Source organism: Eleutherodactylus coqui, chromosome 9 (genome assembly GCF_035609145.1).
Source record: "Eleutherodactylus coqui strain aEleCoq1 chromosome 9, aEleCoq1.hap1, whole genome shotgun sequence".
Taxonomy (NCBI): Eukaryota; Metazoa; Chordata; class Amphibia; order Anura; family Eleutherodactylidae; genus Eleutherodactylus; species Eleutherodactylus coqui.
The window spans coordinates 65,553,899-65,568,432 of record NC_089845.1 but is presented as its reverse complement, the minus strand read 5'-3'; the positions used below and the strand labels follow the sequence as shown (position 1 = coordinate 65,568,432).

General features: G+C 38.6%; 1 protein-coding gene across 1 annotated transcript in view; it reads left to right on the top strand.

The window, feature by feature from the left end:
* ZNF407 (zinc finger protein 407) overlaps positions 1 to 14,534 on the top strand; it is a 488,252-nt gene that overhangs the window by 30,756 nt on the left and 442,962 nt on the right. Inside the window, exon 2 of the mRNA XM_066579487.1 lies at positions 578 to 4,445. Coding sequence (XP_066435584.1) covers positions 620 to 4,445 — 3,826 coding nt within the window. The 5' untranslated portion in view covers positions 578 to 619. The remainder of the gene's footprint in view (positions 1 to 577; positions 4,446 to 14,534) is intronic.

The following is a 14,534-nucleotide window of genomic DNA, read 5'->3' as shown; positions in this document are numbered from 1 at the left end:
AACTATTCTTGACCACTATATGAAGTGTACCTTAATTTGACCAGTTTCCCCTTTTATGGACTGCATCTGTAATTCTCCCTGAGCCGGTGATAGGAGTCTAGAGGTTATGCTATGTTCTATAGACTGTGCCCAAAATTTCTTTCCTAACTCGCTGAGGCACATACAGAGACATAACATCATCATGGAGGACACTAGAGAAATACTGAGCAGTGAAGATGTGATTCCAGTAGCTAGAGAATAGTAACACAGTAAGCAATCACTTGTATGTCTATGTGAGTCTCCAGCAGCTTGTCTCCTTCTCCTCCATAGACTTCTATAGACAACGTGAGTTATCCCTCTCTCCACTTACTGTTTTCTGTCTTATCTCTGTAACTTGAGACAGACATCACTTGACAACAGGCAGTGGACAGCAATAAGAAGGAAGAGATGTGCATATTGCCCAGTAATTTTACAATTTTTTTTATTTTTATTAGCACAAAAGCATCATTTAAGTAAATAAATCCCATTGACTATCACATAAGCAGAAGTTGTTTGAAAGATTAGTGACCATTTAATTTTAGTTTTTGTTTTTTTCTAGGGAAAGCTTCACATCAATGGACTTTTGTATAATTTGCTAAAAATGGAAAATGAAAAGAGTATAGAAAGCCAGCCTGTAGCAGAAGAAGCATCTGTTGTGGTGGAGTTAGCTGATCAAACTAATATAACTAAAGAGGACCATTTGAATCCTAATCAAAGAGATTCTGAATCTGTGAACCATAAAAGACCACATTATCAGTCCTGTTCTTCAGCCAGTGAGATCAGCGATGACCTTGAAAATCCATGCTTGCCAAAAAAAGCAAAGCTAGATGCAGAATCGGCTATAATAGAGACTGAAACCAATAAACAGGAGACCTTGCAAGGCCAAAATTACTTGCTTGTCAATGAAGTGAAAACTACTGGGATATTTCAATGTGAACTCGGACCTAAAGAAGCACAGTCTATAGGTTGCTGTACAACACCAACCAAAGAAGAAGGACCTAACAATTACACACCAGTAGGTGAAAAACCTGGGGATTACCCTGTAGAAGACAATGCAGATAAGGCTCTTGAAATCACTGCTGCAAACTCACTACTTGGTGCTACAATTCCAAAAGAAACACTCTTCCAGTGTTCCTATGAAAAATTTGTACTATCTCAAGCTGTTAATGATCAAAAGAGTGAAATATCTGTTGAGGAAAACAAATTGTGCCAGAGAAAGTGTGTTAAAAAAAGAAAAATTGCCACGAGTAAATGTAGAATCAAAAAGTCCAACCCAAGGCTTAAGATTCTAGATAAACCTAGTGCTTCGACTCAAGATAATAAACTTTCATCAAATGAGGATAAGAGGAGGAACTTGCAAACAGAAGTAACCTGCTCACTCAGTGAAGAGAAACGGGCACGTTATTCATCTTCATTGGATAGTTGTAGACAAAACGCAGACACCTGGCCTAGCGGAGGAGAGTCGGAAGTAAAAAAGAATGAAAAAAATCTCTCAAAGAATATTTTTAAGATAATAGCCAAACGGAAGAACGATCGGAAAAAGCACGAGAGAAAATGTTTGTTTAGACGTAAGCATAGTTTTGGACAATTAAAAAGACAATTGATAAGTAATAAAGGTAAACTTGAAGATTCCGTAGTGCATTTAAAAGGAAATGCTGTAAGTCCTTCTATAAAACCAATCCTTGAAGAATCTGCAGAAGTGCCGTGCTTGACAAGTGAAAGTGTTCCTCATCTGGATGTCATTTACGATGCTGAACGTGAGACTACTTTACCTCCTGCTGCATTTAGAGTAATACGGACTACACAGCTTACAGAACAATATGCTTGTGTATACTGTAAGACTGTTACTGGTACGAAAGAAAACTTTATCCTTCATTTCTGGAAGAGACATGCTAATCAGATGCAGTTTTATTGTCAACCATGCGGATACTCATGTATGACCAGAGGGGACTTTGAAAAGCACTGCCAAAATGACAATCATAAGACAGGTAGTGATTTGTTTAATTGTTACCTCTGTGGTCTTGAGACAACAAATCGGTCAATTTTCAAAAGTCACATGAAAGCCAAACATAAGATGTATTTTTATTGCAATATTTGCAAGGTTTACTTTAAATCAAATGACGATAGGTTACACCATGAAGCGTCCGAGTTACACATCTGGAGACTGGAGAAACATAGTGATACTTCAGCTGAGAAAATCGAGGTAATGACTGATCTTGCTAAAGAATGTTTGCAAGAAAGTGAGAATAGTGGTGTTCTTCAAACAGTTGAGATACCGATAGACGATTGTATAGAAAAAGAGGTCCGAAAGCTCCAGTTTCAATGCAAAAAGTGTTTCTATAAAACCAGGTCCTCTACTGTATTGACAAGACATATCAAACTACGCCATACACATGAGTATCACTTTTTATGTAAGGCTTGTAACATATACACAATGTATAAGGAAGGTATGGAAAGGCACATTAAAAGGAGTAAACATATTGAAAACGCCAAGAAAAACAACATTGGGTTGCTTTTTGACGAGTGCATCGAGAGAGTTTCATTTATTGAGCCTGCTGTTATGCACAAAGATGGACCTCAAGATGAGGCTTGTGATGAAGCCCAGTCAACTTCGGGATTAAATTCACCTTCCCCCGAAGAATCTCTTTGTTCTAAATATGCCCCAAGTCAACCAGTTCCAATGCGTGTAAACACACCCAAAAGAGGGCGACCAAAGGGAAACCTTTCTATCTCTTGCCCTCACTGTGGACTTATAGCATCCAGTGTTACAAACCTTAAAGTGCATATTAGAAGGAAGCACACACATCAGTACAACTTTAAATGCAAGGTGTGTAATTACGATACTGTAACTAAAGGTGACATGGAGCGACATTGCATAACCAAAAAGCATAAAAACCGTGTAGAAGAACAGACACTCGGCCAACAGAAAACGGAAATTGTGGTCACCACAGATGGAACAAAGTTTGAAGCTACTGTCAAGAAAAAAGGAAACACTGTAGCTACTAGTAATGAACATATTTACATTGATACAGCTTCAAAAGTTTTGCCTAGCTCCCAGGGGCAACCTATCGCTGCTGATAATCCAGTTGGCGTCACTTCTACGCATGAACCTCTTCAAGTTGTAGGAGATGTGCAAAACCTGCTCCATAATATTGGAAATATCAAATGCATGTACTGTGAATTTGTTGGGGGTTCGGAATCTTTAGAGCAGCATTTGAAAAAGAACCATATGAAGGAATTTGAATATTACTGTAAAGCATGTGATTTCTATGCTCCAACACACAAGGATATGATCACACATGCATCTTCTGAAACACATAAAGTCAACCATAAATCTCCTCTTCAGTCTCCATGTACTTCACCTTCAATTGCGGAAAAGGGGGAATGTTATATAAAGGGATTGCCGGGGAATGTTTCTAGTGAAGGTGTTCTAGAAATTGATCAGTACCCGCAATCGAATGATGGAAATGCAGAGCAATGCCCAGTATTGACCAATACTAGTATTGATGTTTCCGAAGTGGGAGCTGAGTCCGAACCCAGAGAAGATGGAGAAAATGTTAAAGAGAACTTGGAAATAAACACCAATTTATTAGAAAAAGATGAAAAGTCGGAACAAACCAATTCAATTGTTTTTAATGTCGAAGGAAGCCCCGTCACAGAAGTTAGGACTCAAGTTTGCACAGATCATGAAGATTCTCAAGATAAAGATACCTTTCCTGATATTGATGCTGGGAAGGTTTCAGAGAGTGAAGTAGTGACGGAGGTTTTATCAGAACCGAGCGGCATTATCAGCCCATGTGGTAATCCGAATGAACACATTTTTGATTCTTCGATTGTGAAGCTAAAAATTGTTTGCAATGAACCTTTAGATGGTGAAAAAAGCCATTCTTCTAAGATTGGTGGCATTGCACCTAAAATACATGAGGCACAACTGACAAGAAAGAAGAAACCTAATGGTTCTCAAGTAGATACAAACCGAATTCGATGCAATGACTGTGGATTCCTAGCTGATGGCCTTAGTGGGTTAAATGTTCATATTTCCATGAAACATCCAGTGAAAGAAAAACATTTCCACTGTTTGCTGTGTGGTAAATCCTTTTTTACAGAAAGTAATCTCCATCAGCATTTGGCTAGCATTGGCCACAACAGAAATGAGTTGGCCAGTTTTGAAGAACGGCCAGAAGGTGGTGGAACATTTAAATGTGTCAAGTGCACAGAACCTTTTGATTCGGAACAGAGTTTATTCATACACATTAAAGAACAGCATGAAGAATTGCTCAGGGAGGTTAACAAATACATTGAGGAGGACACAGAGCAGATCAACAAGGAACGCGAAGAAAATCAGGGGAATGTGTGCAAGTACTGCGGCAAGATATGCAAAAGCAGTAATTCCATGGCATTCCTTGCCCATGTCCGAACTCATACAGGTAAGGCAACTGTAGACACCCTATTTGCCTAATGTTTTTTACATTTGTAAGTCTTAAATGTCAAAATACATGTGTGTTTAATGGGCTAAATCATCTGTTTGGAGGGATAGAAAATACTGCTCTTATTTCAGTTTCTTTACATGTCTAGGACTTTTCTCAGTGGGTAGAATTGATACAATCATAGCTCGCACTTGGACAGAGAGGGTTCTCAGAAAGAGGATTGATCTGTACATTCCACCAATATATTGGGTAACATATACAGTAGTTTTGTTTTCTGTTCTTGTATACCACAATATTTTCTTGCCAGTAGAAAACCGTTGCTGGGTACTTAAATGTGGTATTGTCTTCTGAAAACCCACCCATGGGATCAAGGATATGTTTCTGATTGATGCAGGTCCAACTGCTGTGAACCCTACTGATGGGGAGAACCGGGGTCTGTGTTCTGAAATGCAGGCAGCAGTGGCTGCACATGCGCACAACCGGTCCATTCATTTCAGTGGGACTGTTCAAGATGGTATCCTCCGGACGGGTCATCAATAGGTGATCAGCTGGCCTCCCTAGTGTGGGACCCCCATTGATCAACTGTTCAGCAGGCTTGTACACTGGAAGCAGCCAGTTCTGTTCACGCTATTGTTGTTGCAACGCCAACCCAGGCTGCTGAAGTGTGTACAGAGTGGTCTACTTATGGCAACACATAAAGTCTGCACACAGGCCCAGCCAAAAAAATGACAATTGTTCCAGGTGTTGAAGCCCCGCCGATCATCTATTGATGACCTCTTGTGAAGATGGGTCATCAATAGTTCGATAATGGACAATCTCTTTAACATCTGCCAAAAAAAACCAAGGAACAGCATGTTAGTTTTCATTACACCCAATCCGTTTTTACTCCATGTGATAAGCACTGCTGGATGAGTTTAGCAGCAGCTTCCTCCATCTGTATTGAAATACACACGCTTTCTAAAAGTGTTTATTGGGGAGTTGGTATGATAACTGGTCTTCAGCTGACAACTATGTTTTGTTAATGTCCTGCACAAGAAAAGCAGCCGGCAAACCTATTCATCTCACCAAACCTTCTCACAACTTGCGCTGTGTCCATCTTGCATTATTTCACTCTTTGTACTGCCTAGGGGGCGCACTAGAAGAACAGAGGACTAGGCGAGTGCTGCTCCAGCAGAGTTTGCTGCGATAGGTACCGACAAATCCAACTACATGTATTCTCTATACAAGGTGTAGTCAAAAAGACTGATCCTGCGCTGTATCTCAATACTGATCTCCCATATTGAAATAACAATAGCGTACTTGAATATTAAGGTATATATGTGCTACACAATGCTATGGCAAAGGCAGTTGCAAACTTGAAGAGTAGCATGTGAAAAGCAGAAATCAACTTACCGTGTCTTTCTAAGTCCAATGTGACCGCTACTATGGCTGAAGTGAAGAAAGCGTAGTCTAAGTGGCCTCCTCGTGCTACTATACATACATGGAGCCGTTGTCGGACCTGTGTTAGTTCCAGGAACTCAACGTGAATCGGTACCTGAATCTCCTGCAGAGAACAGTGGGCGACTTCCTGGATGATCTGCCTGTATGATAGCAGAAGGAGGCCGGCTCAAGTATGCTTTCCTTATGTCAGTCCTAGCAGAAGTTCCATGGAAGTTAGACATGGAAAGCAGATTTTCTGCTTCTCACATGCTACTGTTCAACTTTGCAATTGGGTTTTACTCTCTATCTCTTCTAGGGGCCACAACACAAAATTGAAATCAATGTTCCGGGGCCCACATGGGTGCGTGCGCCATACCATGGTGTAGCGCATCCATGCCTTACTATTGAAGTATGCTGTTGCTATTCCAATATAGGACACCAGTATTGAGCTATAACTCTGGATCAGATTTTTTGAGTACACCTTGTCTAACCAAGTACATTGACTTATGATTTGCTGTGGGTGTTTAAAGGGGTAGTCTCACAATATAAATATGGATGTCATAGAAGTCGATCGCCCACTTGAGACCCTTTTATGTGCCAGAATGGAGAGTTGCCTAGTAAGTACAGCTTCAATTGGATTAATGAATGGACAGCCATTCATCTGAATTGTAATACTCCGTGCAGTGGAAATTCAAAGGAGTTTTCTCATCAGAGACTTAAATATTTGCATAAAAATAGAAAGTGACAAATTCTCTTAAAAAGAAAATTAAATATTTCAAGGTTTTTCCTCCACAAATATTCTGATATTACTCCAATACATTTTTAAATCTAAAGCAAAGTTACTTTATATGCTTATAAATATACAGCAGCTTTAGATCCTATTCGAAATTTTAGCCGGACCCTATAGTTATACCATCTTCCATTTGCCTCCTTCTTCCTGCTAATCTACCATAAATTTAATTTTATTTTTTTATTATAATTTTAGTATTGGTACACTTCCTGGGAAATATGAACAAAATATTTTTTTTAATCTATTTGAATTTGAAACCGTGTAGAATAAAAATAGAGAACATATAGTAAAATTATTTTTGATCGTTTTATTTCCTTTTATATATTTTTTATAACGTATAACTTTTATGTTTTTTTTTTGTTTTTTTTTTACCGTTATCACAATAGTGAGAAAAAGTGCTTTAGCTGAATTAAGAAAAAATGATATATATCATAAAAGCAAAATCTGTTTAAATAAATGTTGCCTATAAACATTTCTAAAAAGGGATCTGGTTAGTGGTCCCGTATAAGCCCTCAAAATGTCCTCCTAAGCCTGATAAAAGTGAATAAAATGAAAGAGGAGATGCTAATGGAGTTCTCTTTAGAATTCTTTATGCCAATGTCTGGTCAAGACATGTTGCTTATAATTGATGTGTCCATTACTTGAATTCTCTTGTAATTATAGTCAATAAGTCTTGTAAATGTGTTAAAGCTCACTAAAAGCATACAAATTCAAGAACAGAGTAAGGCTAATAATTTAAAATAATCAATGTAGGCATTTCAGCACTTAATTTCCCTTGTGTGTTGATAGCTGATCATTCTTAATCCATTAAGATTTATTTAGTCGTTTACAATGCAAAATAGGTTTGCACTGGTCACTTGTGCCATTTGAAAATGTCCACCAGGTTAAGTGCAGAATGTAGTCCATTATTCTTCCTTGACTATATGTATTAATTGCATTTAAAATCAAGTTAATGTGTATGTGAAAGTGAGGTAACTATCAATATACGACAGAACAACCTTACTTATATAAGTTACATCATTGATTGTAACATTTAGTAAAAGTTAGCATACTTTGAACATCATTTGCACCGCTCCTTCAAATGTGTTTTAATTGCTTTGTGAAATGGCACATCAACACACAAATTTTCTGCAGATTAGCGGAAACAAATACCTTTATGTAAATTATACCGGGGTCCTTTTTTTTCGTTAATAGAAGTGTGACTGTGGATTGAAGATATCTGCCAATACGAAGTCTAGATTTATTTCCACACTTTAGAATTGAGCTTCTCAATTTTTTTTCTACAGCTGCCTTAACAGCCAGAACATGAGGACGGCAGGGCCTCTTCATCGGTCAAAGTCTATGACAACATATAAAAAAAGTACTCCAATGAATTGTAAAATGTGTCTATTGAACACTGAAATACACAGAAAATGAGTCCTTTATGTTACTAAAAGATTGGTGCCACCATAGAAAGGCCTGTGGAACTTACTTATTCTTGTCAAAAGTCCCTCTTCAACTGCGACTCACTAACAGTTGAGAAGAACCTCAGTAAGGGCCACTTCACAGTTTGAGAAGCACGACTTGAGAATCTATAACCCCAATTCCAAAAAAGTTGGGACATTGTGTAAATTGTAAGTAAATGTAAAGTAAAAAAGAATGCAATGATTTAGAAATCTAATATTTTATTCACATCTCCAAAGTTGAAAGAGATTTTTCCATTTCATTTAAATTAATTTAACTTATTTAGAAATTGATGGCAGCAGCACATCTCACAAAAGTTGGAATAGGGGGAACAAAATGCTGGAAAAGTAAGTGGTACTAATGAAAAACAGCTGGCGGATCAGTTTTCTACAATGTCGCATGACTGTGTATAAAAGAGCATGTTTTCCAGAACCGTCCACAACAAAGTAGAAGAATAGTAGTACATCTGGTGGTATTCATCACCGGATTTATTCTAAATATTTATTACCAATTCATAAATTAGCCATCCAAATATTCCATCCAAGTGGGTGGCAGGGTTTAGGGACCACCCAACTGTAACTCCTTTGTGGGATAATTGTTATGTTTATATAGGCCACGTGAAAGCGACTTACACAAATGCAGCCTTAATAGAAGGCTAGACGGGAAACGGAAGGAGTATGCACTTGAACAAAGACAAACATACATAAACCAAACTGGCATGCCAATACCAGGCGGCCAAAAACTTACCAATGAACTAATACACATAACAGATGAATAAGTACATACAAGATATTGGTTTGTATTTTGGCCAGAATATGTAAGCTCACAAGCCCACGTCAAGGGTCCTTATTGCCTTCTGAGTCCCTACTTTAACAGACAACTAAAACACCAAAGAGGGAACCCCGCCTACAAGTGGGGCGATTGTCCCAATAGTGACAGCTCCATGCTGGAACCTAGTGGCCTGCCTCACCATAGATGGTAACAGGCAGCAACACCAGACAAGGGAAATATAATATACACACTGAAAAAGAACAGTTTATACCTAGTGTAGTCAACACCTGTAATCCCGACAGTGAACATGTCATTGCTCATATCAACAAATACTAGGGAATCCCCTCTAGAACCTCACGCATGAAACTTGGACCGAAACAGAACATGCATGACTCCAAGCACCAGAGTTCTGAGAGGTAAAAGGATACATTTCAAAAGAACTAGCACCTTCTACTAAGAGATGCTGGTGTTTATTTGCACAGACAGGTGGTGATTGGTTGACTGGTGAACTCCACACCATCAGCCAGCCAAATCAACCGCAGCTACAGCAGTGTTCTCCTGGAAACCCACAGAACTACCCTTAGAACAGGTCCCAGGAGCACAATGTGACAATAATAGACGACTCGCATCTTTATAAACTTCCTGATTCTAGATATTGGATAGAGCATGAAATAACATTGTTGCATCTATTTATTCTATTTAGTAGTATTTTTGTATAATTTGAGCAACTGCAACAGACATATGATATACCCCATTCAAGCTTCTATAGATTTCTTCACCTATGTCACACAATATGTGCTCAGTATCCTGAGCGTTGTCTAACCATATCCTTTGTTTGGGATACTATGTACGCAAGGGCTTAAAGAATTAATTTCCTCTCTATATACTCACCTGACTCAGTCTAAATTTTTAGCCATACATCTAAAAGTAGAGGATAAATGGAGATTCCTTTTTCCATCACTTACTAACAAGGATTAGTTTAATACTATGAAATCTCATTTATCAGTATCTCAAGCGGGAAATAACAAACTCATTCAATTATACATTTTGTATCGATGCTACATGACTCCCAAAAGACTAGACCTGACGGCTAGTTGAACCAATTCCCAATATCATAGATATTTTACACCTGATGCAGATTTTATACATTTGATGTTGGGATGCATTAAAAGTTTGGTGCAAAGTGACTGATTTGCTTAGTAAAGTTGTGGGGATTCTGGTAGAGAGAGTCCCAGAGATTTGTTTACTGGGACTTCTGGACACCGAACAAATATGTGGATTTTATTACGCAAAACGTTATTTTGAAATGCAAAGCAGTGGCGATGAAATAGACTACCTCCAACTATGGCCCAATGGAGAGATCTGGTTAAGAATATCATTTCCTATGAAAAAATTGACTTTAAAATTAGAAAGTGTCCTGAAAAATGTCATAAAGTTTGGAATATATATGGTGTAATCCTTCTAGTATGATTTTTACGCAAAAAGCTTTTCAATTCCTAACAGACCAACTACACAGCTATGTAAGGCAGGAACAGTGATTTGTTCTAGCGATACGGCTCTTTGTGCTTTCTTATTCCTACTTCCCTAAGATTTATCAAATATTCAATAAAACTGGTAAGAAAAAGGGCATGTTAGAGAGGCAGAGTCTCTAAGAAGCACAGATGGTCAAAGGTTCACCAATCTCTGAAAATCCACCATCTGCAGAACATCATATCATCGAAAGATTCAGAGAGTCTGGAGTAATTTATGTGCACAAGGGACAAGGCCGACGGTCAATATTTGTTGTCAATTCACAAATGCAAGTTAAAGCTGTATAATGCAAAGTGGAAGCCGTATATCAACACAATCCAGAAACGCATACGTCTTCTCTGGGCCAAGGGTCATTTAAAATAGACTGAGGCAAAATGCAAAACTGTTCTGTGGTCAGAAGAATCTAAATTTGAAATTCATTTTGGAAACCATGGAGGCCGTGTCCTGCGGACTCCAGGAGAGAGACCACCCAGCTTATCAGCAAACAGTTCAAGAGCCTGTATTTTTGCTGGTATGGGGTTGCATTGTCTATGTCGTGGGATATTTGCAAAACTTGAAAGGCACCATCAATGCTGTATAGAGGTTTTAGAACAACATATGCTCCCATCCAAACAATGTCCCTTTCACAGAAGAGGAGCCCGGGTGCTGAACTAGCCTGAGAAATGTGAATTCAATCTAGCACCAGTATTCATAGAATCGTAGAATGGCAGAGTTAGAAGGGACCTCCAGGGTCATCTGGTCCAACCCTCTGCTCAGTGCAGGATCACTAAATCATCCCAGACAGATATTTGTCCAGCCTTTGTTTGAACGCTCCGATTGAAGGAGAACTCACCACCTCCTGTGGTAACCTGTTCCACTCATTCATCACTCTCACTGTCAGAAAGTTTTCTAATATCTAATCTGTGTCTCCTCCCTTTCAGTTTCATCCCATTGCTTCTATGCTTTCCTTGTATAAATGAGAATAGGGCTGATCCCTCTGCACTGATAGCCCTTCAGATATTAGTAGACCGCTATTAAGTCTCCTCTCAGCCTTCTTTTTTTGCAAGCTAAACATTCCCAGATCCTTTAACCGTTCCTCATAGGACATAATTCTTAAACTGCATATTCTTTAAAAAAAAAAATCACTTCTTTATTGAAATTACATTGAAAATTCCCACATGCACTTGTATTAAAAAAACAAACTTGGCGCATTTTGGCTTTCAGGCAGCCTTACTCATAGCGTGGCATCACATTCGTAAGGTTATGATTTACAATGTGATGCCATGCTATTAGCAAGGCTCTGTGACAGCTGAAACGGGTTATCTTGTTTTTTTATCCCTGTGCACGTGGGAATTTTAAATGTATTTTCAATAAAGGAATGACTTTTTTTTTTAAGAATACTGCTGCTGGATTGAATCTTCACATCTCTCATCTTTACTCCAGGACCGGGCTCTGCCTGCTCAATCTGTGGAATATTTTGCAAGGGCATTTGGTTTTCACGCGCGAACATCCAACGGTGAGCTGTATCGTTTTTCTTTTAGCTGAACTGGCCCATATGCAGTTCAGACCTGTTACCAATAGAGAACATTTGGCACATAATGAACTAAAAAATCCAGCAAAGACGGCCCAGGAGCAGCTAGAATCTTACATCAGGCAAGAATAGAAAAACATTCCTCTCACAGTACTTCAGCGATTGGTCTCCTCAATTCCTGGATGTTTACAGACTGTTGTCAAAAGAAGGGTGAATGCTACACAATTGTATACATGGCTCTGTACCAACTTTTTTGAGATGTGTTGCTGCCGTCAATTTCTAATTTTTTTTAAATGAGATTGAAAAATGTATCTCTTTCAGTCAACTTCTGATGTGTTCTGTTGTGAAAAAAATAATTACATGAGATTTCCAAATCATTGCATAATTTTTTTTCTTTACATTTTACACAATTTCCCAACTTTTTTTGGAATTGGGGTTTTACAAAGAAATTGCTCAAATAACCAATCCCTTGTATGTTATTTTAGTGATCTGGAAATGTTGCTGCCTACAGAAGCCCCCTAACTGTAGTAACACAACTATTACCCAAAAATACAGTAAATTCTTTTTGCGCTGTTTCAGCTAGTATTAGTACAGTCCTGTAACTGTAATATGCTCTACTTACAGTAGATAGAGCAGCATATGAAGCTCATCTCACAGATCAGCTTTAATGCTTAGTGGTTGCATTGGTGATGACAGCTGAAAGCACTTGGTAGTCTAGAAAATGGAATGCATCTGAAATTATAAAATTAGCCAAGTTTTCTAACAAAAGATAAAAACGTTTTTTTTAAATTGCGGTTTTGTCTCTACAGCTCACATACAGACCTATATGTTGCCATGGTTACAGACTCTAGACAAGTCCTGTGTTGTATTTTAATCCTGTAATCATATGTTAATGCATTTCCATCCAACCCTTTTCTACTATTGAAGAAATGTTTGCCAAAGTGCACTCCGAATGTAATTGTATCTTTTAGGTCTGTTTCACAATCGGGGCACAGATATTCATAGCACACGAAAATTCTTCAAAGAGAACCTGTCATGCCCCCATGTCAGCAAAGCCAGCTGCATAGCTTTGCAGCCCTGCCCCATTGACTCAGACGATGTCTTTCTTTTGTTCATACTAGCTCCTATTTCTCCCTATAGGCTCTTAGATTTGGCTAGATTTCAACATGCCAAATCCTTTGTTCTGGCGGTAGGTTGGCTGCTGCTGGAGGTGTCTGGCAAACGCTTATGAGAATACATATTATCGGGGGGCTGTGGTGCACAGCGGTCAGCCAAATTAGTATTCGACAATCAAAAATCCAAGCTGTATTGCCACCATTTAAAAACTACGAACTACAGTTAAAAAAGTCTTCTTGTTCATAGATTGGGGGAGTGTGTGTGTGTGTGTGTGTGTGTGGGGGGGGGGGGATGGGATGGGGGGGTGTTGTTACGGCAAATACAGAGCACTAGAAAAGCTGGTTTGTGGCAGCATTGTACATGATCTGGAGATGAATGAGTTCCTGAAATAGAAACACATGTGAACGGATTAGACTTCTAGTGTCAGATATTCGATTGTGAAGTGAAAATAATATATTATGGATTTCGAAATCCTACCAATTTTTCTGCCATTATTATGGTTTCTAGCGCTCAGTGAATTTGTATTAAACAATCTGCTCGTGATCATGTATTATTAATTTTTTAAAGACTGTAGATTAGAAAATGACCACCATGTTCCCGCTGAATATAAACATCTGCATTAGTGTTTTCATTTACATTCAAATTAACTCATACAAATAAATACAGTGAACACAGCGGGCTAGTTGACTAAAGCACTTCTATTCAGAGATTTCTGCATGCTGTGCTAATGGGCACAAACTTTCCAATTTTGGAGGCAGTTCACTTCTTCCCTACAGTGAACTGTTTATGATCTTGACTATTGGAATTAAATGTGACCTAAATCATCGGTTTATTGAAACTTCTTTCTCTTAGGGATTCATTCAATCAGTACAAAGCAGCTAGTCACTAGCAATCCGATAAAAACTCCCATTGAGGACGCTCTGGGAGTAGGAGGAAGGTGGTCTAATTTAGTGAAGCTAAAAGCTTCCAAAAGAGAAGGTTTACAAACGGGAGTGAGATAAAACTTCTGTATATTGCTGTGCCCTAAAGTCTAAATCTTGGTAATTGGCACTTGTGCAGAGATGTCAGATTTGGTGCCCATTTGGCAACATACACATGGGGTCGATTTTAAATGAGATTTATCATTGTCCCCTTCGGACTGATGGCAAGATCAATTTTAGAACTTGAGTATTACAGTGTGGTTAAAAAACAAAGTGTATGAACCGTTTGGTAGGGGGCGCAAGAGATGACTATTTGAAATGCATTTAATATAATTAGTAGTAAACCTATTTGAAATCTGATGAGCCATAACTTTAAGACAAGTGAAGTGAATAACATTGATCGCTTGTTAAGGGATATATGGCATATATAGGGAGCTAGTGAAGTTGATGTGTTGGAAGCAGCAACATTTACAGAAGAAACTGAGCAAACTTTGACAGGGACTGTATTGTGATGGCTAGACTGGGTCAGAGCATTTCCAAGATGGCCGGTCTTGTTAGTTTCCTGATATGTAGTGATTAGTACCTACTAA